The sequence below is a fragment of the Chlamydotis macqueenii genome, chromosome 4 (assembly GCF_036417535.1).
Source record: "Chlamydotis macqueenii isolate bChlMac1 chromosome 4, bChlMac1.mat, whole genome shotgun sequence".
Classification (NCBI taxonomy): domain Eukaryota; kingdom Metazoa; phylum Chordata; class Aves; order Otidiformes; family Otididae; genus Chlamydotis; species Chlamydotis macqueenii.
The window spans coordinates 34,007,222-34,029,450 of NC_141559.1; the positions used below are offsets into that span (position 1 = coordinate 34,007,222).

At 45.5% G+C, this 22,229-nt stretch overlaps 1 protein-coding gene across 1 annotated transcript; it reads right to left on the bottom strand.

Moving 5' to 3' along the window:
* Positions 1–271: 271 nt before the first annotated feature.
* LOC147600893 (trypsin inhibitor ClTI-1-like) lies at positions 272–5,075 on the bottom strand. The gene is made up of 4 exons (XM_086747634.1): positions 5,027–5,075; positions 4,626–4,663; positions 3,831–3,940; positions 272–347 (listed from the first exon to the last, which is right to left on the bottom strand). The coding sequence occupies exons 1-4, from the start codon at positions 5,073–5,075 to the stop codon at positions 272–274; spliced, it is 273 nt and encodes a 90-aa protein (XP_086603760.1).
* Between the last annotated feature and the right edge of the window lie 17,154 nt (positions 5,076–22,229).

Here is a 22,229-nt window from a genome sequence, read left to right on the forward strand (position 1 = left end):
CCCAGGTTTGCTGTGGGAGTGACACCGGGTACCCATTCATTTCCTTCTCCAAAAAACTGACCTACTGGTATACAGTCAGGACATCTCTTTCTTACCCTATGATCTATCTTGCATGAGAAAATAAATTGCGGTTCAAGTTATAAGTGTATTATGGCTATGTTTATAAACACTTTTTAATACAGGAACAGTATTTTGTTTAAACAGGCAAACTTATTTATTAAGACAGGCTACACAGAAAGTACATTCAAGGCATTGTTGCCATTTGGACTGCCTACATCTGTCTCATTTTCTTGACAGTTGGCTGGCATATTCCGTTCTTGAAAATCTGGACATCCTTCTTATTTTCACTGCAAGTAGAACAAAAATATTTTAGAAGAGAAGCACTAGACTTGGATTTAACAGAGACATTTCATAAAGAGGACTCGCTCATGTCTTTCTATGGGTTCAGTTACATGCAGCGATGCATTTAATTGCACCACTTATGGCAAACACTACTGCAAAGTAACTGTGATGCAAAGATTTATGAATCATACACACAGAGCAAGTAACTTACCAGAGACAGCCTCACTTCAGGCTTTGTTACTTGTAAAAACCTGATAAAGCCATCTGCAAATCTGAGAAGTATCAAACCACATGGCAAATCCCGCCATGAGGACTGTGTCCATTACAAAGCACTTAGGCAAGTCAAATGTCACAGTCTCTGAAGTGGGAACCAGTTCTACTGCTTACAAAATTTCCCCCTTTCACTTGGGAATTCAGTGGGAACAGTATGCACCCTGATGCATCTCTGCATCCCAGGCTTCACCAAAATTTGAGGGTGTGGTTCTCTGAATGCTGGAATTTTCTTTAAGGAAATTTTAGCCAAGTCTCCCTTAGTTTGGGAACATCAGATTTTTTTCTTTAAGTCCCATACATGGTACTTTGGGGTGCTCCAGTTACAAATCTCAGTTTACCAAGCAAGTACAGATACAAAAAGAAAGTGATAGAATCCAAACTGCCCTAGATCTTCAGTTTGCTTCCCTATCTTAATAGAATCAAGCTGGTTTACTCCTCATGAAATTCAAGAGGCTTGCAATTACCCAAAAGCAGGGACAATCTGTACTAATAGTGGTATCAAGGATCTTTTAACCAGAAGGTAGTGGAGCAGATTAGAAATATGAAAGGAAAAATCAAGCTCAGGGGATGTGAAACAGATGTAAAGATGTAAGGAAAAGTTCTGGCAGAAGGACAGCCCTTACACTAAACCCTGCAGCGGCAGCTTAAGCTGCTGCATCTGTTTCCAAAGACGTGCCTGTAGTGCTGCCAGACTAGGTTTAAACTAAGATCAGCTGTTGTCACTGCTACTGGACACAAAGTGGGGAAGAGATGGGAATTGCATTCTAGCACCCATTTTAAAATGGGTTAGATCTAAGCTTTAAAAATAATAAAAAAAAAGGTAGGGATGAAGATCAGCTTTGGTCTTACAGTTAACATGGTGCATTGCAGAACCAGGATGGGCAAGGTTGTGCTGCAGCTTTGCTCCAAGTGTTTTATCCTTGTTGTGTTCATGCCAAGTCAAACACTATAGAACAACAACTCCAGACTGAACTAGAAAGCTACTGAGTATGGCAGCTACTGAATTATTAAAGGAAAAAAAATCAGGATAGTATTTGATCACCTTGTGCTCCTTCAGATCAAAATGCATGTTTCTGAGCATGTAAGATACTAGCAAAAAAGATGGTTAAGACAAAAATCTACCTTGTGTGTGTAACTGGATTAAAGCCCACGTTTCACAGAAAACATGTACATTATGTCTCATACTAATAAGATGTAAGGCCCATCATGGATTACTTAAGGAATTGAGTGAAAAGAAACAGATTTGCCTGGAGAACCCTTTGTGCTATGTGCAGTGCTGTATCAGGAATCTGCCATGCACCCATCTGGAATGGAGGGATCATGCCTAAAGATCAAAACGTCCTAGAAATGTAAGGTTGGATCTCAAAGCCCATCATTCTGCTCTGAGAAAGGATCAAATACACTGAGATGCTCTCCTGTCTATATTTCCACAACAATGATTTGCACTCTCTATGTGTGATACTTAGCACTTCTCTTTGACTTCTATTGTACTGATTTCAGTCCATTTCTCCAGATCCCTGGGAATTTTGATACTGTCCTGCACAGATCATTGTATCTCTTGCTATTTTGCAAATTTTTATTGTCTTGTTTTGGATATCCAATTCATTACAAAAATACTGAATTATGTACCACACCTAAAGGAAATACCACTTTATAGCTCTTTCCAGTTTGACTGTAAAACGCTGATCACTGCTTTTAAACCACAGCATTTCAAAGTGCTGTGACTTCATTCTTTAACAATTTCAGCTAAATAACTATTTGTCTTCTTATGTGAACATCAAGGGGAGCTATGTAAAATACTTTACTCATGTCATGGAGCCACACTTTTGTTGCTTCCTACTCTGCTAAAAAAGTTCCTACTCTTGCCAAAAAAAACTAAATCTCACAGATTTGGTTGGATTATTTCTGACAAATCTGTATCGGCTTTGCTTAATCTGTTTTTTACCTCTGGCTGTCTACAAGTCAGTCTCAGTAACTCACTCCAACATCGTCCTAGGCAGCAAAGATGGGTAGGCTTCTAATAGGTAACATGCCAGCACCTCTTTTTGCCCCTTTTCACAGATTATACTGTGTGTGCAATCTGTGCAACACACAAAACCCACATTGATTCCCTGGGTTTTTTTTCCAGATTGTAGGCTTAGCAATTCTCTTTGCAATTTGTCATTTGCTTGGATAGTTTGTGATGTATTCTCGTGAAAATGCTACCAAACTCTGCAGATCTGCATACCTTTAAACGTACTTTGACACCTTCTTCAAAATATTATTTCTTTATGTGTTCTTTGATACCTTTGATACTTTCCTTATTCTGGCCTATGTTTCCTCTGTCTTGGCAATTTGAATTTTGTAAATTATCTAGTCTCAATTAATCTTTCCCTCAGCCCAAAGTCAGGAATATATTTCAGACTTCCCTTTCTTGAGATCTGTCTATTTGTAATTTTGTAAATGCCTGTCACTGCTGTTGTGCTACTTCCACTTCCTCCCTCTGCTGGAAACAGAAATCCTGTTATTTCATTTATATAAATTCCTTTCACCATCCAATTCAATTCATTAGCAGTTCCTCTCAGTTTGTACTGGGAGGATGCTCTATAGATGTTTCCAGTCCATCGTAATGGGGGGTAACAATGCTCATTAAGTACTGCTTTTGTATGTTTTCAATTTGTTTTAAAAAATGATTAAATTATTAAAGAATAAAATACGCTCTCTCAAATATTAGGAGATCCTTTTCTTGATTTTTAAACAATCTGAATGGCTAAGTAGTATTTTCTCCTAACATCTGGCATTCTTACTGTTCTCTGTGAAAGGAAATATAGGAGACTGGATCTTGAATGTAAACATTATGGAATAAAATCTGCATTTTGGGTGAGATCTTTCATGTTTTCTGATGGGGAGTGCGGAAGAGTCCAGCATTTTATTTAATGGCAACATGGTACTGCATGAACATGACAGGCAACACTCCTCTGAGATGCTTCTCCTTAAGAACTACAAAAGCAAATATTCAATACTCCCAGCTAACTGAAACCAACCTAAGCCGTTTACAGGTACCATGATAAAAGCTGTTGCAAGGGATTGACTGTTGAGAAGACACTGGTAAAACTGCAGTTTAACAGAGTGTGAACGATGCAAAGCCAATAACCTATCAGTTAATTGGGATGTGTGGGTGAATATTTTGCTTGCATATAGGGAAGGGAAAGTTAGGATGTCAGTTAAGTGACTACCTGTTTGAAAGGCAGAGCATACACTCGTTTGAGTAGGTCTCTCCATCGGTCCCACAAACTGGACGGTACTGCCTTGTACATCCAGACACATGATACTTGTGGCAGGCAGGCTGGGGAAGATAGGTACATAAGAAGTCTAAGATAATCTGTTTGAAACAGGCCTCTTGGGCCCTTTCAGATCAGCAGCTTCTGATCTGAGAACTTCTGAAGAATACTGGCACACTTATGCACAGAAAGGAGCGCTCAACAGGAGTTGGCACGGCGTTATCAAGTGCCACATTATCTTTCACGTTCTTATGGGAATTTATCACTTGCGGCTTGGCTTCTACTGCCTAGCATGGCTTCAGCTGTGGTGTCAGGACATAAGCGTGCTAGAAAACACAGCTCCTTCTGACATCTTAACGTCAGAGGGATGGACGGACGGCGAGTCCTTGCAAAGGGCAACCACAGATTGAGCTGGTAAGAGGTGGGAATCGCCAAGGCACGTGTGCTACTGCCCCCAGCAGGCGGGGGGTGGGAACAGCCCCGGGTCTCTCAGCTGTTGGGCATCTCCTGGGGCTGAGCAGGGGTCCCCGAGGGGCGGCCTGGCTCTGGAGGTTTCACCTGCCGTTACCCTCCTCCTCGGGAGGAGCCAGGCCACCCCTCCGGGACCCCTGCTCTGCCCCGCAGCTCTGGAGCCAGGGCCAGACGCTCCTGCCTGGCGCCAGGCCCGGGGCCCTGGGGAAGGGGCCGCCCTGCGCCCGGAGGCCGGGTGGGATCGTCCTTCTCGGGGCCGGCGGGGCGGGCTGCACTCACCGGGAAGCTGGCAACGGCGTCGGAGTAGGAGAGGAGCCCTGTAGAGAACAACTGGCGTTAACGGCGCACGGTCCCGCTTGGATTCCCCCCGCCCCACCCCCCCCGCTTCGCTCCCGGGACCAGCCGGTGTCCGTTACCGGTCCCGGCACCCCCCGACCAGCCGGTGTCCGGCACCGTCCTGTGCCGGTTCCCCACCCTGCCGCCGGATGGCTCATGCCCGTCACCGGCCTAGATTCCGCGCCCGCGCCCCCTAAGCCGGCCAGTGCCCGGTACCGCTTCAGATTTCCTCTTCCTTGCGGATGGGACCGGACGGAGCACGGTACCGACCCGCTTCCCCAGGACCGGCTCGGTCCCCCCGCCTCCCCCAGACCTCCACTGCCCCGGCGCCGTGCGCCCGATACCGGCGAGAACGGCGGGGAGCAGCACCAGGACCGGTGTCGGCACCGCCATGTTCGCCAACGGAGTAACGGCCACAGGCGGGCGCGAGGCGAGGAGAGCGCGGGGGCGCAACGGCCGCGGCGGAGCGCGAGGGGCGCAGCGGGCGGGAGCGCGGGGCGCTGGGGCTGGCGAGCGAGTCCGGGCCGGCCCCGAGCTGTAGGTCCCCGTGGGGTCGCTCATCGCCCCCCCCCACCCCCCCGCCGCCATTTCCACGGGGAACCCCCAGCATTTCCAGTGGCTGGCAACTGCTGATGCAGAAGCCTTCCCGGCACCACGCTCACAGGATGAAAAGCTTTAAACTCAGGGCCGTGTGGGGCAGCAGCCGAGTGAATGGTGGGTGCCCGGCTGAAATTTCAGCCTTCCCCGGGCCTCCCTCTTTGACTTCGTCTCGACAGAGTTGCCCTTTGATTGCAGAGTGTCTTGGGCAAGAGTAGGAGGATGGAAAACAGGCATGCAGTGCCGTGTGGCTCTTAAGGTCGTTGCCCCCGTCTCGTCATAAAGTGACATGAGGGGGCTTGTGCTGAGCTGTGCGTGCGTTCCTGCCATGAGGAAGAGAAAACCGATGCAGCCCCAGCAGTAAAGCCAACCTGCCTGCATTTGCAGTCGTGGGAATGCAGGCCAGCGGCGGCTGGAAAAGCTTGTCACAGTGTCCTGCCTGGGCGTCTGGGCAGCACGGCTCTCCAAAGAGTATCTCATCTGTTAGCCGCTGATGAGAGTGGTTGGCTTTGCAGAGCCCGGGGGCTAGCTTTACGCAGAGTCTGGCTCTGGAATTGTTTTTATGCAGTTTCCTAAAATCTAGGGTATGGGCTCCTTGTAAAACGTCCTACACTTGTGTATATGAGAGGAATTTAGACCTGTCAAGGATTTTGATACGTCCAATATGAGTACATACGCAGGCATCACACACATCCTTGTCTCTGTGTCAGCCTCCGGGTCCTTCCAAGCACAGCTTTTCTTCATCTTGAGTCACATTTGGGATGTGTATGCAGCAATGATCTATCCTGTCTCTTAAGTATCCGCACACTCCATGTTCTTTGAGTAAAAGCATATCCAGAGCCATCCTATTCTGTAAAGTCATTTTGGAAGTGGTCTGTAATTGTAGATTTAGATCTCTAAATCCTTTTCTTGTCACATTAGCCAATTTCTCCACCTGCCCTGTTAGTTGGTATAACCATTCTCGATTTCTATATATGGCCAAAGGGGTTAACAAGGATTCTAGGGCCCAACCAATTCTGACTCCAGTACTGGGTTCATTCCATTCATCATCACCTTCTTCCGATCTTTTTACTCGTTTTATCCTCAAATTTTCTAAGGGTCCTTTAAAAGGAGCCTTTTTCCAAAGCGGGCATAATGTTGGCATTCTTAAAGTAATTTGCTTTACCTTTCCATCCATAGGTAAATGAGTCGTCCAGGTTCCATCACTCATTGCCCAAACTAAGTGTCCTGGGCTTCGAATGGTAGCTCTCCTGCAACTAAAGAACGTTCCCCTTTTTGGTTTAAATGTTTCTGTCAATTGGAGGTCATTTCTAAGTCCTCTACACAGACAACCATATTTCAGGGCTGCGGCTAAAGGGGGAATCTCCTGAATTGCTACGTCTTTAGTACTACAATCGTATATTTTCTCACATTTCCACCAGGACACTTGACTTTCCTTTTCTCGTCATGTGGTCCCTTTGTCATTTGCTAGTGGCCCGGTTGTAAAGATTGAGCCATCCCAAGTAAAACACCAAGAAGTTTTGGCCATATATTGGAATCGAGATAGTATGGACATTGTCCATATTGAGTCCCAACTAATTGTTTCTTTTGCATCACATTTCCATTCCTTAATCGATCGAGTTATATTTCTTGCCATCAAACTGTCATTAATAGGAGGAGGATTCATTAATTTCTCACAATCTGCCCCATGTTCCAAATTAGTCAGATTCATCGTTAGAATTCCCCATGGGATGGACTCACCGACTGCTCTAGGTATGGGTAAACATGCGGTAATTTGTGTTAGATTCTGTAAATTGGCAAATCCCTTGATCAATCCTACCATCAAATTTTCCTCTTGGGATTTCTTTGGAAGGTATATCACCTGTTCGTCACCTGTCCCTTTTATCAGTTCAGTTTGTGACTCAGTTACAACTTTTGACCAAACTCCCACCAACATTACTCCCCAGATTAGAATCCATTTTCCCAGAGTTTCAGGATAATACTTATGATTAGACATGTCTCAGAGTTAGTTTCAAAGTTTTAGGATCCCTATTTACAACTTGCCAAGGTGTTGGAGCCCTCTTTACTCGGGTATAATGAATCCGTGCATCAGATTCGGCGATCTTAACTGCAGTGAAAGTAGTCAAAAGTACTTGAAAGGGTCCTTTCCAACGTTCCTGGAGAGGTTCAGAAGTCCACGTCTTCACATAGACATAATCGCCTGGTTGGAAATCATGCACTGGATTCTCCAAAGACAGAGGTCTGTTCCAGAGAACTGCACTCCAAAGTGCGGTTAATGTTTTCCCTAAAGAAAGCAGATAAGTATAGACATCTTGTTTCCCTTTCAAATGCATATTCAAATTTGGCTCTGGAGATTCATAAGGTTTCCCATACAATAGCTCATAGGGACTAACTGATGTTCCACTTTTTGGTTGAACCCGAATTCGTAAAAGAGCCAATGGGAGCGCTTCGGGCCATTTCAAATTGGTTTCTTGACATATTTTACTAATTTGCCTTTTCATTGTTTGATTCATCCGCTCCACTTTTCCACTAGAGTGTGGTCTCCATGGTGTATGCAAATCCCAGGTAATTCCCAGAATTTTGCTAACACCTTGGACCACCTCTGCAAGAAAATGGGGACCTCTGTCAGAGGAGATTCCAATTGGTACTCCAAATCTCGGGATAATCTCTTGCAGCAACCATTTAATGACTTCTTTTGCCTGATTGGTGCGACAAGGAAAGGCTTCTGGCCATCCTGTAAAAGTATCAACCCCTACCAGAATGTACCGATACCCATTTTGTCGAGGCAATTCTGAAAAATCTATTTGCCAATAGTCTCCTGGCTCTGTTCCTGATTTTAATTTTCCCATTCGAACCTTTTTCTTTACTACTGGATTGTTTTGCAAGCATATCTCACATTTTGCAGTTGTCATCTTAGCCATCTCTAGCATCTTTAATGACAGTACTTGTCTCCTTAATAAAGGCACTAATGCCTCTGCTCCCCAGTGACATTCCTTATGTTTTGTCTGTATTATCTCCCTCATCAACAATGGCGGAATTATTACTTGGCCTGTTGCAGTAACCCACCGCCCTGCTAGATTTTTCTTAGCATTTAATAATTTTCCTAATTTCTCATCTTCTTCTGAATATTTAGGCCTTTCTTTTGGTAGTGTAACGGTTTTAGTAGGAATCACCGCCAACTGCCAGGCATTTCTTTTGGCTATATTTTTAGCTGTCCTGTCTGCTAGCCTGTTCCCTACAGCTTCTTTCGCACTTCCTGATTGATGTGCTTTACAGTGCATGATTGCTACTGCAGTCGGTTTTTGGACTGCTTGCAGCAGATGCAAGATTTCCTCTTTATATTTTAAATCTGATCCTTGCGAGGATAATAATCCTCTCTCTTTCCACAAAATTCCATGGACACGTACCACACCAAATGCGTACTTTGAATCAGTCCAGATGTTCACTCTCTTCCCTTTGCTTAATTCCAAGGCTTTGGTTAAAGCTACCAGTTCTGCTTTCTGAGCTGAGGTGGTGTTGGGTAAAGCATTTGCTTCTATAACAGATTTCTCAGTTGTTACCGCATATCCTGCGTAGCGAGTTCCGTTTTCGACAAAACTGCTACCGTCAGTGTACAATTCCCAGTCCGGATCGTCCAAAGGTACATCCTTCAGATCCTCCCTACTGGAATACACATATTCAATGGTAGCCAGGCAGTCGTGTTCCAGTTGTCCTTCTTCCTGTACTGAACTCAAAAAGACTGCAGGATTAATCAGATTAGTGGTTTTCAATATTACATCATCCTGTTCCATCAAAACCACTTGATATTTTATCATTCTGCTCGGGGATAACCAATGACCCCCCTTTTGCTCCAACACTGATATCACCACGTGTGGTACATATACCACCATCGTTCTTCCCAAAGTCAATTTTCGAGCCTCCTGTATTAGCATCACAGTAGCTGCAACCGCTCTCAGACAAGCAGGCCAGCCTTTACTTACAAAGTCCAGTTGTTTGGAAAAATATCCCACTGGTCGTTTCCAACTTCCCACCTTCTGAGTCAGCACTCCCAAGGCGATATGTTGTCTTTCGTATACAAACAGCTGGAAGTCTTTGGTCAAATCCGGAAGTCCCAAGGCTGGTGCTGCCATCAAAGCTTGTTTTAAGCTTCGAAAGGCTCTTCGCTGGTCTGGACCCCATTCGAATGGTGGACCTTTAAGAGCTTCATATAATGGCTTAACCAGCAAACCATAGTTCATTATCCACAGCCGACACCACCCAGCCGTTCCCAAAAATGTTCTCAACTCGTGGGTATTCTTTGGCTCCGGAATACTGCAAATTGCTTCTTTGCGATCTGTCCCCAGTTGTCTTTGCCCTTGTGACATTTCAAAACCCAGATATATTACAGTTTGTTTTGCTATCTGAGCTTTAGTCCTGGAAACTTTGTATCCGCTTAGCCCCAGAAAGTTTAAAAGGTCAACAGTTACCTTTATGCACGCTGGTCTTTCTTCCGTCACTATCAGTATGTCGTCTACATACCGTAGAAGTAGATGAGCAGGTTTAGGGCCATCCTGTTTCCACATCTCCAGTTCTTTCGCCAATTGGCTTCCAAAAATTGTTGGACTGTTCTTGAATCCTTGTGGTAATCTGGTCCATGTCAATTGTGTTCTTCGTCCTGTGTGGGGATTCTCCCACTCGAAAGCAAACAACTTTCGACTTTCTTCTTCCAAAGGTATGCAAAAGAAAGCGTCTTTTAAATCAAGCACTGTAAACCATTGATAATTCTCTCCTAAAGCTGTTAGGAGTGTGTATGGGTTGGCTACCACAGGGTGTATATCTTTCACTATCTGATTTATTGCCCTCAAGTCCTGCACTAATCTGTATTCCCCAGATGGCTTTTTCACAGGTAAAATTGGGGTATTCTATTCAGATTCACATTCCTCCAAAATCCCATATTTCAAGAATTTATCAATTAATTTCTTTATCCCCAGTTTACCCTCAGTTTTAATTGGGTACTGCTTCAATCTTACTGGCTTCACATTCTCTTTTAAGTCCACTTTTACAGGTTGTGCTGCTTTAGACTTTCCAGGTACCTCTGTGTTCCAAACTACAGGCATTACAGCATCATCAATGTCTTTCGGAATTTCCTGAATTTGAACCTTTTCTTGAATCATTAATATTTCTCCTGCCTTTGACTCTGGTATCTTTAAAAAAATTTCTCCCCCTTCAAAAACTATTTGTGCATTTAATTCAGATAGCAAATCCCGACCCAGCAAGGGTATTGGGCATTCTGGCACATACAAAAATTCATGTGTAATTGCCAAACTTCAAACTAAGGGGTTGAAGGAATGGTCTATTTTCTTCTTTCCCTGTCGCTCCAACTATGGTTGCGGTTTTATTCCCTAGTTTCCCTTTACAAGTATTCAAAACAGAATACACAGCTCCAGTATCCACTAAGAATTCAACTTTACCATTTCCCAGCTTAATTACAACCAGAGGTTCAGCTGGGTTCCCCTCCGGTCCCCTTCAGTCATCTAAAACCATCATGTTCATAAGCCCTTGCTGATTTGCTTGCAGCTTTGGACATTCCCTTTTCCAGTGTCCCTTCTCTTTACAGTATGCACACTGATTTATTCCTAGAGGTGCATTAGATTCTCGTGTACCAGAGTTTCTAAAATTTCCTTTTCCCCGAACTCGTCCCCTCCCTGCTGCTGCGTTCCCTGTTAAAACAGCAATAAGCCTATTGTCTCTCACCCTTTTCCTCTGTTCTTCCTCTCTCTCCCTATTATTATAAACTTTCCACGCTGTTTCTAACATTTTAACCAAACTTCTCGAGTCCTCTCCCTCCAATTTTTGGAGCTTTCGTCTTATGTCAGGTTGTGACTGTGCCATAAAAATTAAAGCTAATTGTTGTTCTTCTGCCTCTGTTTCCAATTTTAAATCAGTATATTTTCTAGAGGCTTCTTTCAATCTTTCCATGAATGCAGAAGGCGACTCAGTTTTGTCTTGTTTTATTTCATATAATTTAGGCCAATTCAGGGCTTTTGGCATTGCATGTTTTACTCCATACAGTACCCATTTTTGGTAACGAGTTAGCCTTTCCCGATATACCGGGTCATTCGGATCCCACTGGGGGTCTGCCGAAGGAAAATTCTGTTCCAGTGTTCCTGAGAACGCTCCACCCACACCTGTCGCCTCTGCTTGTGCTTTTCCAACCTTTAAAACCATCTGCTTCTCCGTGCTATCCAACAAATTATCTAGTATCACTTGTAAATAATTCCAATCAGGATCCTGAGTTCTAACAATTGTTTCAACCACTCTCCCTACCTTTTCTGGGTCCTCTCTGTAAACCCCTGCTGCCTGTTTCCATGCCATGAGATCTGTGATAGAAAATGGTGTTTTAACGTATACCGGTCCATTTACTCCCACTCCTTGCCTTAAGGGAGCCAGCATCTGGGTTTGCTGACAAGTTCGTCTAGACACCGGAGTATGAACTACTACCTCTGATATTTCATCAGTTTCCTCCCTTGTACTGTCCGGTTCTATTCGCCCTGACTCACTCCTTCCTTGTGAGGAGAGAGACTCCGCTCCCCCCCTTCCCGGTGGGGCTACATCTAAGTCTAATTCCATTTCATCCTCTTTTGGCACCGTACACCTAATGCACCTCTTCCCAATATCACAAGCTGAGCAACAACTCTTAGTTCTCTTAGTTTTCTGATTTTCTGAAGTTAATGCCATCACCAAATTATCTCGACTTATCAACTTACACTCATTCTGCCAATCTGTCCTTTGTCTCAAGTAAAAGAACAAATCCACATACGGCACCTCACTCCATTTACCCTCTCTTCTACAGAACAGCATTAACTGTAAAATAGTATTATAGCTCAAAGTCCCATTAACCGGCCACTTCTCCTGATCTTCTAGGACATATAAAGGCCACCAATGATTGCAATATTCAATCCTTTTACTCCTGCGTAAATCATCATGCAGCTCACTCCAATGTGCCAACAAACATCCTAACGGTGATGTTTTCGGTATCTTTTCATTAAGACTTCCCGTACTATTACTCTTACTCTTAAACAACTTAAACAAGGACATTATAACAAGTAATAAGTATAACGAATATAGCGAATATAGCAAATATAGCGAGGATAGCAAAGATAGCAAGTATAGCAAGTACAGCGAGTATAGCAAGTATACACGTGTATATATACCAGAGTACCAGGTGTTTCCAAAAACCAAATGCCGTATTCCATATATCAGTTACCGTGTTCCGAGACCAAATACGTATCAAATGCCAGATACCAAATAATGCAAATGACAATTGTCCCCAGATACACAAATGTCCAACCCAGCAATAGCTTTCGCTTATGACTTACGGGCAGACGCCTAGGCTCCCAAACCAAACGGGTACCCTCTGAGCCCCAACCCTGCGAAGCTTTCGCTGCGTCTTATGGGCAGGCTATCCAAATTCCAAATAAAAGAAGTGCCTTACCCTAATCCCAGGGGTCTTGCTTCGAGCCCTTCGGTCCGGGGATCGGAGGTTCTCCCCGAGAATCCCTCAGTGCGCGCTGGAGGTCCCGCGATCCCTCGGATCCGTCGAAGTTCAGAAGCGGTGTCCCACCTGGGTCGCCAAAACTGTTACCGAAATCCGGAACAAAACTCCTTAACAGCAATGAGAAGTTCAGAAGCAGGCACTTCTTTATTGCAGCGCTGGGCGCACGGGGGATCGCTCCACCTAGCGTGCGCACCCATTTGATCAACAGCACGGGTTAAATACACATTAATTATACATATTCATTAAATTCCAAGAAATAACAGGCATAAACATAAATTTTCTGAGAAACCATTACATCATTTCCCCACCCACTGGCGCATGCCCAGTCTTTTGAGTCGAGGGTCTTTTGGTGGTCTCGGTGGTCGTCAAAACGCCCCCTCCTCAAATTCGCTGGTCAGACTCCTCCTTGAAATCTCCATATATGGTCTTGAGAACAGGTCGCGATGCTCCTTGGTTTTCCTGGCTCCAGAGTGATGGCTCAGGGCCCATTTCTGCAGGTGGGGTTTGGGGGTGTTTGGGACTTACCGTTGTATTAAAGATACGCTAGGCTAGCTTCTAACAAATGTCTATTATAAGATCTCTAGGGTCCCACTCCCTATGCGGCTACAGTTCTACAATTAATAAAAATTATCTCATTAATCTCCCTTATCTCTATTGCCTCGATTCCCAGATCGAGATGGAAAGGGTAGGGGATTTCTAGCAGCAAATTGGTGTCAGTGGCAGTTTCCTTCTTTTAAAGTTATAATTTGTAATTACTGTAGATTCTTAACACTTCTATATTCTATGATTCATTTTTACTCCTAATATCTGCAACAAGATCAGCCTGGCTGCTTTTTCCTCAGTCGCACGACTGCCAGCTCATGGTGCTGCCCTCCTCCCACTCCTGCAGGTTCCAGCTGACAAGCCCCTCCAAGATGAATATCTGCACTGAGGTGACCTTTGCAGTGCAGCAAGGCAGCTCAGTGTCCTACCTGAGCCTGGAGTAGGCAGAGGCCGCCTTCACCAGCAGCACAGCGCGGCCGGAGAGCTGCGCTGCTGTCGAGGTGCAGCTTTTCAGACCGAGGGCAAGGCCACCCAGCAGAACAATTTGCACGTCCCAGGTCTGCAGCTCTGCGCCCACGTGCTGGTGGCCCCAGGCTTCTCCAGCCATGCCCGTGACCCTGAGGACCTGCTTTCCTCTCAGACGGACGGGGCCCGGGTGACAGTTTCGCACACTGGGCCAGGCTGATCGCAGAGACTGCCTGGGGAGTCTGCGCCGCAGATGTGGACAAACGAGGCGTGGAGATGACGCTGCTCGAGAGGAGCTGAGCGTGACGGGAGTTTGGGGAGTCTGCCCTGGTCCAGCTGAAGATGCCATTGCAGCTGAGAGTGCTGTTAGCACGTATAAGGGGATGGGACCAGCCATCCCACTGGAAAGAACTGATGGGCCCTGTGGGCCCTTTATTTGATACATTGTAAATAACTATATAATTTTTATTGTAATGAAAATAAATGAATTTGTTTTAACCAACTCTCTGTGAGTGTGCCTGGAAAGCCCTTGAAAGTTCTAGCCAAGCCCACGCAGTGGCTGCTGGGGTCTCCAGGTAACGAGCACGCCTAGGAGACCACCTTAACCAATGGGGCTGACCTGACCGTATCGGACCACAAGCCCTGGTTTCACTTGGGTTGTAACTGGCGTCTGCTGGGAGACCCCTTTGAGGCAGCGTTCCTTGGAGTAGCGGCTCTCAATTGGAGACTCTCGCCTTGGATCAGGATGCCATCCAAGGAAACCCTCCAGAATTCAGTGTCCTTACCTCACAGAGGAGTGGTTGCACGTTTTAAGTCATCGTTCTAAGCTTACATTTGGTTAGTTACCAAATCTAGACGCGTAAGTCTGTAGGGCCAGATGGGATCTACCCAATGCTACTGAGGGGGCTGGCAGAAGTGTTCACCAAGCCACTTTCCATCATTTATCAGCAATCTTGGCTGAGGTCTTAAAGGGCTTTTCCAACCTAAATGATTCTATAATTCTATGATTCTTATTAGATAAACTTAATGTTTCATGTGATTTTCCATTCACAGTTAGTTCACTACTGCTTTGTGCATTCTAGTTATACTTATGTCTCCTAATATATTGTGGGGCAACCATATCCATCAATTTACAGAACACCACAAATTCCATTTAAAAAAAAAAAAAAATCCCCAGAAAGTCTTGGAATCTCATGTTTTTGCAAAGCTGGTGTTTTAGAAATTTGCAGTGAGAAACAAGCTACTTGGAGTTTCCCAATGCTTTCCAGAAGGTAAGAGTATGCCTGCAGATAGCTATTGCAGAGCAGCCCCAAAGCTTCCTAAGAGACTCATTCTTTACTTTGACAGATGCTCTTCAAACAGAGTGAAGAGAGAGGGTTCACTCCAGGTGTCCATTTACAGACATCTGTGGCTTGCTGGGTGTCCAGAGGGTACTGGCAGGTAAGAAAAAGAGTTTCCAGGAAACTCAGGCCCTTCTGGGCCAGCAGTTTGAGGCTGCTGCAATATGCCATAGAACCTACAGAGACACAGGACTATTCCTAGACAAGTTCAACATCTCAGTCCCAGCCCTATTCTCTGCTCCAGAGAGCCTCACAGTCGCATTTTTCATCCCCTTGGCCTCTGTCACTGGGAAAAATTGAAACAGAGTAGCTGAAGTAGGAACAGGTTTAGATCAACTCTAAATGCTTTTGCATCTAATGTGAGAAAGAGTAATTAAGAGCTGCTTAAAAGGTAAAATAAAACAAGTGTACCAGAATCTTATATAGTTTCTCAGCAGTTGACAAAAAAAAGCACTTAAAAGGTTAATTTTTCTGCAGTGTAAAGGTGAGATTGATTCACAGAAGAAGGTCACTTTTTTCTCCTGAGGTCGTCTAGCTAAGAATGCTCTGTCCAGAAACCTGTGCTGCTTCTATGAACAGGGTTTGAAGAAACTGCTGCGTGACCAGCTGGACGATCATAAAGCTAACATGGAACTCAGTGCAATCCTATGCATGACAATGAATGCCACGGGTTCATCTATGAGATATCTGCCCACTGAATAATTTTTTCTTTTTACAAAACGATGTACTGCAGATTCCCTTCGAGCAAACACACTTGGATTCAATGATTAGGAAAAAAGCAAGTTAACTTTGCCAAGTAGGTGAGGTTGACTGTGTACCAAAGACACTAATAGTACAGATGGAAAGCAACAGCTTGTTCTGGTTTTATTTAGTGAGGGGGGGCTAAGGTGGCAGCTTCTGGAACAAGCTGCTCTAGAAGTGGTTCCCCTGTGTTCAGTGGACTCGGCCGGGCTTAGGGCGGACCCGCTGCTGGCCGAGGCCGAGCCAACTGGTAGCGGAACTTTCCGTGATAATGCCTCTGTGCTAATGTATTTAAGAAGGGGAAACCAGAAAAAAACATAGGAGAGAAGATGTGAAGACACTGAGCAGGGGCAGAGAGGGAGAGAGCCATGCGTGTGAACATAGAGACTTAACGAATCATATTTTAGCTAGGAGCGTGTGCATGATATAGTCAACCAATTAGTAGAGAGCTTGCGCATGATACGGAATTAGAAGGGCTATATTAACCGGGATGTATCAACAATAAATCGCCATTTGCTTGATCATATTGGTCGTCAGCAGTGTCCTGCCGGCTGTCTTGCCAGCTAACCTCCCCGCACACACCGGAGCCGCGCTCCGGGGAAAGCAGGGCATCACACGGATACCGTCAAGCCAAGCCTTCAATTTAATGCTGCGCAACACAGGGTTAAATACCCGTACACCCGCTACGCACGCGAACGCACCCGCCCCCTGCGCCCATGAATCTATCCGTGCCTGCCACGCACCTGCCCCTGCACCCGTGGACTTATCCGTGCCCACCACGTACGTGGACGCACCTGCCCCCTGCGCCCATGGACCTATCCGCGCCTAGCGCGCGAATCACTGCAGACTGCCCCTCCTGCATACATGCAGCCCTGCTAACGTTACCCCACAGGGTCCGTTACTTCCGCGTCAACAGGTGACGCCCGAACAGGGACCCTCGGATCGGTGTTGGACATCCCGATGGAACCGAAGAAGGAAAGAAGAAAAGAGGGGGCGGAAGCCGGTCGAAGGCGAGTGCTGCCCCGGCACTCGGGAAGTCGCTGTAGCGCAAAAAGGTACAAAAGGTACGGAGGGAATCTCGTCTTGGCCAGGCGAGCGGCCGGGGAGGAGATGGGGTCCACACTGACCAAAGAGGAGTCAGCAGTGGTTAAGCTCCTCCAGCATATGCTCTCTATGAGAGGACTGAGGTATGACTCGGCCGTCCTAGAAGCTTTGCTGCAGTGGGCAAAGAAAAGGGAATCAATCTCCACAGCTGATGATGCTTTTGAACTCCCGACATGGGAAAAGATAGGAAAAGAGCTGTGGGATGAAATAAGTAAAGGATCAAAGGAGGCGAGCAAACTCTCCACCGTGTGGAGGCTAATTAACGAAACACTGATAAGCATGAAAGCCAAGCATTCAGTCGCCACATCTGCTTTTGCGGCCTTAACTCCAGCTGACGGGTCCACGTCCGCTACCAGCATGCTGTTCTCGGGTTTAACGAGCCCTGCCGCCGCCCCGGCTCGTGCTGAGGGTGGGGGGGGTTCGAGCCCCAGCAAGGACTCCAGGAAATGCAGCCACAGCCCCTATAACTATAGATATGTGGGCACCAGAGGGAAAAACTGCCAAAGGCTTTTCACCACCATCAGATGCACCACCGCCAGGCACCCCGCCACGCTGCGCCAGTGCAGGCTCAGAGTCACGAGCCTTTTCGCCGGCACCAACAGCTCCGGTTTATCCCCCGTTACCACCTTCTTCCCTACCACCGCGGCGTGAGGAAGAGGGGGATGAACATTCATCCGGCTTGAAGGACGCACAGCTGCAAGAGACGCTAAAGAGGCTGGAAGCCCTAGAGGTTCGCCTAGAAGCGTCGCTGGGAAACTTGTCAACTCCTTCGCCTGTGCCACATCGAGACCTGCCAGCGTCCAACCTATTCGTTCCGAATGGAGCATCGGGTGAGATCAGTCTTTTTGCACCTTTGCAAGGGATGCCGGCGGGAGGGGCCGGGGATCCGAATCCAACAGCGTGGTGGAAAGGGGTGATTTGAGATGTCGTGATAGAAGGAGAGCCTTTTCCCATGGCATTTCCAGTTGTGACCAGTAATACTGGGAGAAGTGTGTGGCAAGTATTAGACTGGAAAATACTGAAGGAACCTAAAAGTGCAGTTACTCAGTATGGGCTAAAATCATCATATACTCAATCTGTGTTGCAGCATATTTTTTTTGTCACAGTTGTTAGCTCCTTATGGTATTAGAATGATTGTCCCGATGCTTTTGCTACCGTCGCAGCAGCTGCAGTTCTTTCAGTACTGGCAGGCTGCTTGTGATAGGGCACCTGCAACGCCTCGACAACAGGGTGATCCATTATTCGGGGTGCAAACTCAAATGCTGATGGGAGCGGGACCCTACACACGATCTGATTGGCAAGCGCAATTTGCTACCGAAGTGTTACAACTGGGCCAAGATTTGGCTTATAGAGCGCTTGCTAGGGTGCACGATGAAAAGTCCGGACCTGCCTTTACATCAGTAAGGCAAGGTCCCACAGAACCATATGGGAAATTTATTGATCGGTTGCACACTGCAATTATGGCTCACCCTGATCTGGATGATGACATGAAAGCAAAGTTCTTAGAATTGCTTGCCTTTAATAATGCTAATGAAAAAAAAAAACCAAACAAAAAACAACTAAGAGAGCCCTTAGTGTGCTGCCAAAAGGATCTACTACAGGGCAACTGCTGGGAAGAGGGAGGGGTGGGGGGAGGTTGTCTTGTTCCTTTTTTCCTTATCCTGCTTTGGTTTTAGTGATGGTCTGTTTTGCTTGTAGCGGTGGCTTTAAGGATCCCTCCCTATTTTTGTCTTAAACCTCAGGTTTTAGTTTTCTTTTCTCCTATATGCCTGGGGCCACAGCCGCCGCCAGGCGCTCCCACCCCCCCGCCCCTGACATGGTTAACAGATACTCCTGTCTGAGTCAAGCTTTGTATAAGTGGAAGGACACTTCCTTCTTATAACATGGGGGAAGGCATACGCTTATGTCTTTACAGGAGCAGTGAACAAGTGGATCCCTGTCTGTATCGTCTGCGGGTATTTCAGAACATGTTTGGTTGACCTGCCAGATACCGGTAGGATGGCAACTCTGTGTAAAACAGCAGCAGCCACGAGTGCTGAGTGCTAAAACTACAAAAGATGGAACTTTTTGGGATCAGTAAAGATGGACTTCTGTCTATTTTTTTTTTTAACTATTCAAGAGCTAATGTTTCTAGAGGCGTAATGATTGTAAATGCTTTAAGATCTATACATTGCAACGACACAGCGTGACTTAATCATGCAAGCACTTATCAAAATCCAGACAGCATGAAAGACCTAAACAAAGCATACCTAGCATTGAATCTGGTTGCCAAGATAATACAGAGTTTTGGAAACTAAGTAAAATTATTGCTGCTTCCGTCTTTACACCTGGGGTGGCAAGTGCCTAGGCGTTAACTACCCTAAATAAATTGGACTGTTGGCTTGCTAAGCAAATAAATACAACTGCATCGGCACTATTAACGCTGTTAACTGATGTAGATTCTATATACTATGCTACTTTACAAAACAGAACCGCTGTTAGCCTGCAGAGCACATATTTTGACAGGCCTTGTTGCATGTGCTGGCCACGCATGCAGCAACGTCTAGTCAGGCCTTGTTGTATGCGCTGGCCACGCATGCAGCAACACCTGGTCAGTACTCTTTCACTGAATCTGCTGAGGGTATAAACAGCGGTGGCTCGGAGCGGGGGGGAGAGGACGGGCCCAGAGCACACGTTATTAACAGCAGGGGACGCCCTGAAGGTGCTGCGCCTGTCTCCCTTCTCTGCTCTGACCCGGCTGATAATCATCCTCTTGCTCAGCGGTGTCTTTGGCATAGTTGGGTTAGTAACAGAATAGATCAGCAATAGATTTTTTTTTATTATTAGCACAAAATCATGATTGTCAGGATTTTGATGGGCTTTGCTGCATGAATCTGCCTGATCATTCGGAATCTATTGACAAAAGTATTCAAAACTTGCAAAAAGGAGTACAAAAACAGCAACAAAGTGACGGTTTTGATATATTCAGAAATCTTTTGGTGACTTGATACAAGCTTGTTACCAATAGCTGTAGGATGCTTATTCATTCCTTTTATAGATGTATTTTGATCTATATTCTGTGTCTTAAAATGTGTGCAGACTTTAACAGATAAAGCGTTGAAACAAGCCTCTTCTCATAAACAAAGAAGGGGGAGATGTGGTATTTCGCTGAGCCAGTACGGTATCAGTGAAAGCACACCGACCTTGGGGGAGGAATGCAATCATGCTCTCAGGAAGAAAGCCATGGAATGAGAAGGGAAGCTTTAAGATACAAAACATTGTTAGCAGAATTTATGGCTTGTTTCAACAGAGGCCTGCAGAAAACTTGTCATTGCTCTTATAGATAAGAAAGTTACTGGAGTTGTTATATCTATAATAGTAGAAAAATGTTATAGTAGAAAATTACTAGAAGGTAGTGAAACTTAGCTTTGCTTCGTAATCATGAATATGTATAACGTGTGATCAGTAATTTTATTAACTAAGCTTGTGTGTGGCATAACTGGGTGGTTGCTGTCCTTGGTTAAAATCGGAATTGTGATACTAGGCATCATACTAGGCATAATCATTAACATACCATGCTTGCAAAAAATTATTAATAACTCAATACAGACAATCTGGCACAAAAAAAAAACCAAACCAAAAAAAAAAACCACAAACAACCATGAACCTAGTTGATATTGTAGTAAAATAAGGTCAGGAGTATCAAAAAGGGCTATAGGAGGACCATGTTATTTTGGAAAATTGATAGTGTTTGCTCCACCTATGAGAACATTACGGAATCATACGCGAGCAAGAAGATAGCTAAAAGTATTGACTCCCCATTGTGACAGCAATGTAACCCTGTTGGGGACAGCTGAGCGGATAGCATTATCTTTATTTGTTCCTTGGACAGCAACTGCAGAAACTTTAGCTAACTTAAATAAATTAGCTTGTTGGGCACAAAAGCAAATGAATTTAACCTCTAGCATGTTATCAGGATTGTTAGAAGACATGGATAGCATGCGTCATGATATTTTTGCAGAATCTAGCAGCCATTTATTTTTTGTTATTAGCGCATGGACATGGATGTGAGGATTTTGAAGGGATGTGCTGCATGAATGTTTCTGATCACTCTAAGTCAATACACTGTCAGTTGGCAGAGTTATGATGCAACATGCATGCAATACAAGTGGAAAGCAGGTTAACAGACTGGTTGAAATCCTTGGGGGTCACAGGCTGGCTAAAAGATTTGATAGTTTATGGGTTGGTATTATTGACGGGTTTGCTGTTGACACTGATGATTTTGGGGTATATTTTAAAATGCTTTGTGAAAGCTATGGAACGTATGATGAAAGTGGGTCTGGATTGTTCAAAACAAAAAGGGGGATTTATTGGATACCTGGAGTACCAGGGGCACTTAGTGACCAATCCAGACTGAATGGAATTGTTATGTTTGTGAGCAGCGGGCCTCAAGGACATCACTGAAGCTGCTTGTGAGAAAGTACTGAAGCCACCTGTGAGAAAATAATGAGGCCGCCTGTGAGAAAGTAATGAAGCTTCCTGTGAGAAAGTAAACGAAGCAACCTTGAGAAGAAGGAAAACAGCTGGCATACGTGACTGGGGGCTGAACGTGAAGCAGGGTGCAGGTGGAGAGAGCCATGCGCGTGAACATAGAGACTTAACGAATCATATTTTAGCTAGGAGCATGTGCATGATATAGTTAACCAATTAGTAGAGAGCTTGCGCATGATACGGAATTAGAAGGGCTATATTAACCGGGATGTATCAAAAATACATCAGCATTTGCTTGATCATATTGGTCGTCAGCAGTGTCCGTTTCTTCTGCGTCAACAGGCGGCCTGTAACAGACCCCCACCGTAATGTGGCCCGTAGGTGGGACCCCACACTGGAGCAGGGGAGGAATGTGAGGAGTTGTTCCCCCGACGATGAACTAGCGGCGTATAACAACGCGTGATGAACTGACCGTAACCCCCATTCCCTCTTCCCCCCTGTGCTGCTCGGGGGGCGGGGGAAGGTGGTAGAGATAATGTGAAGCCCGGGAAGAGGGAGGGGTGGGGGCAGGTTATCTTGTTCTCGGTCTCATTGTCCTGCTGTTTTTTAGCAATCAGTGAATAGTTTTCCCTGAGTCGAGTCTGTCTTGCCCCTAACGGTAAATTTAAGTATTTCTCCCTTTCCTTATCTGAAACCTGGAGCCTTTGTTCTCATATTATCTCTGCCTATTCTCTTGAAGTGTGGGGGGGA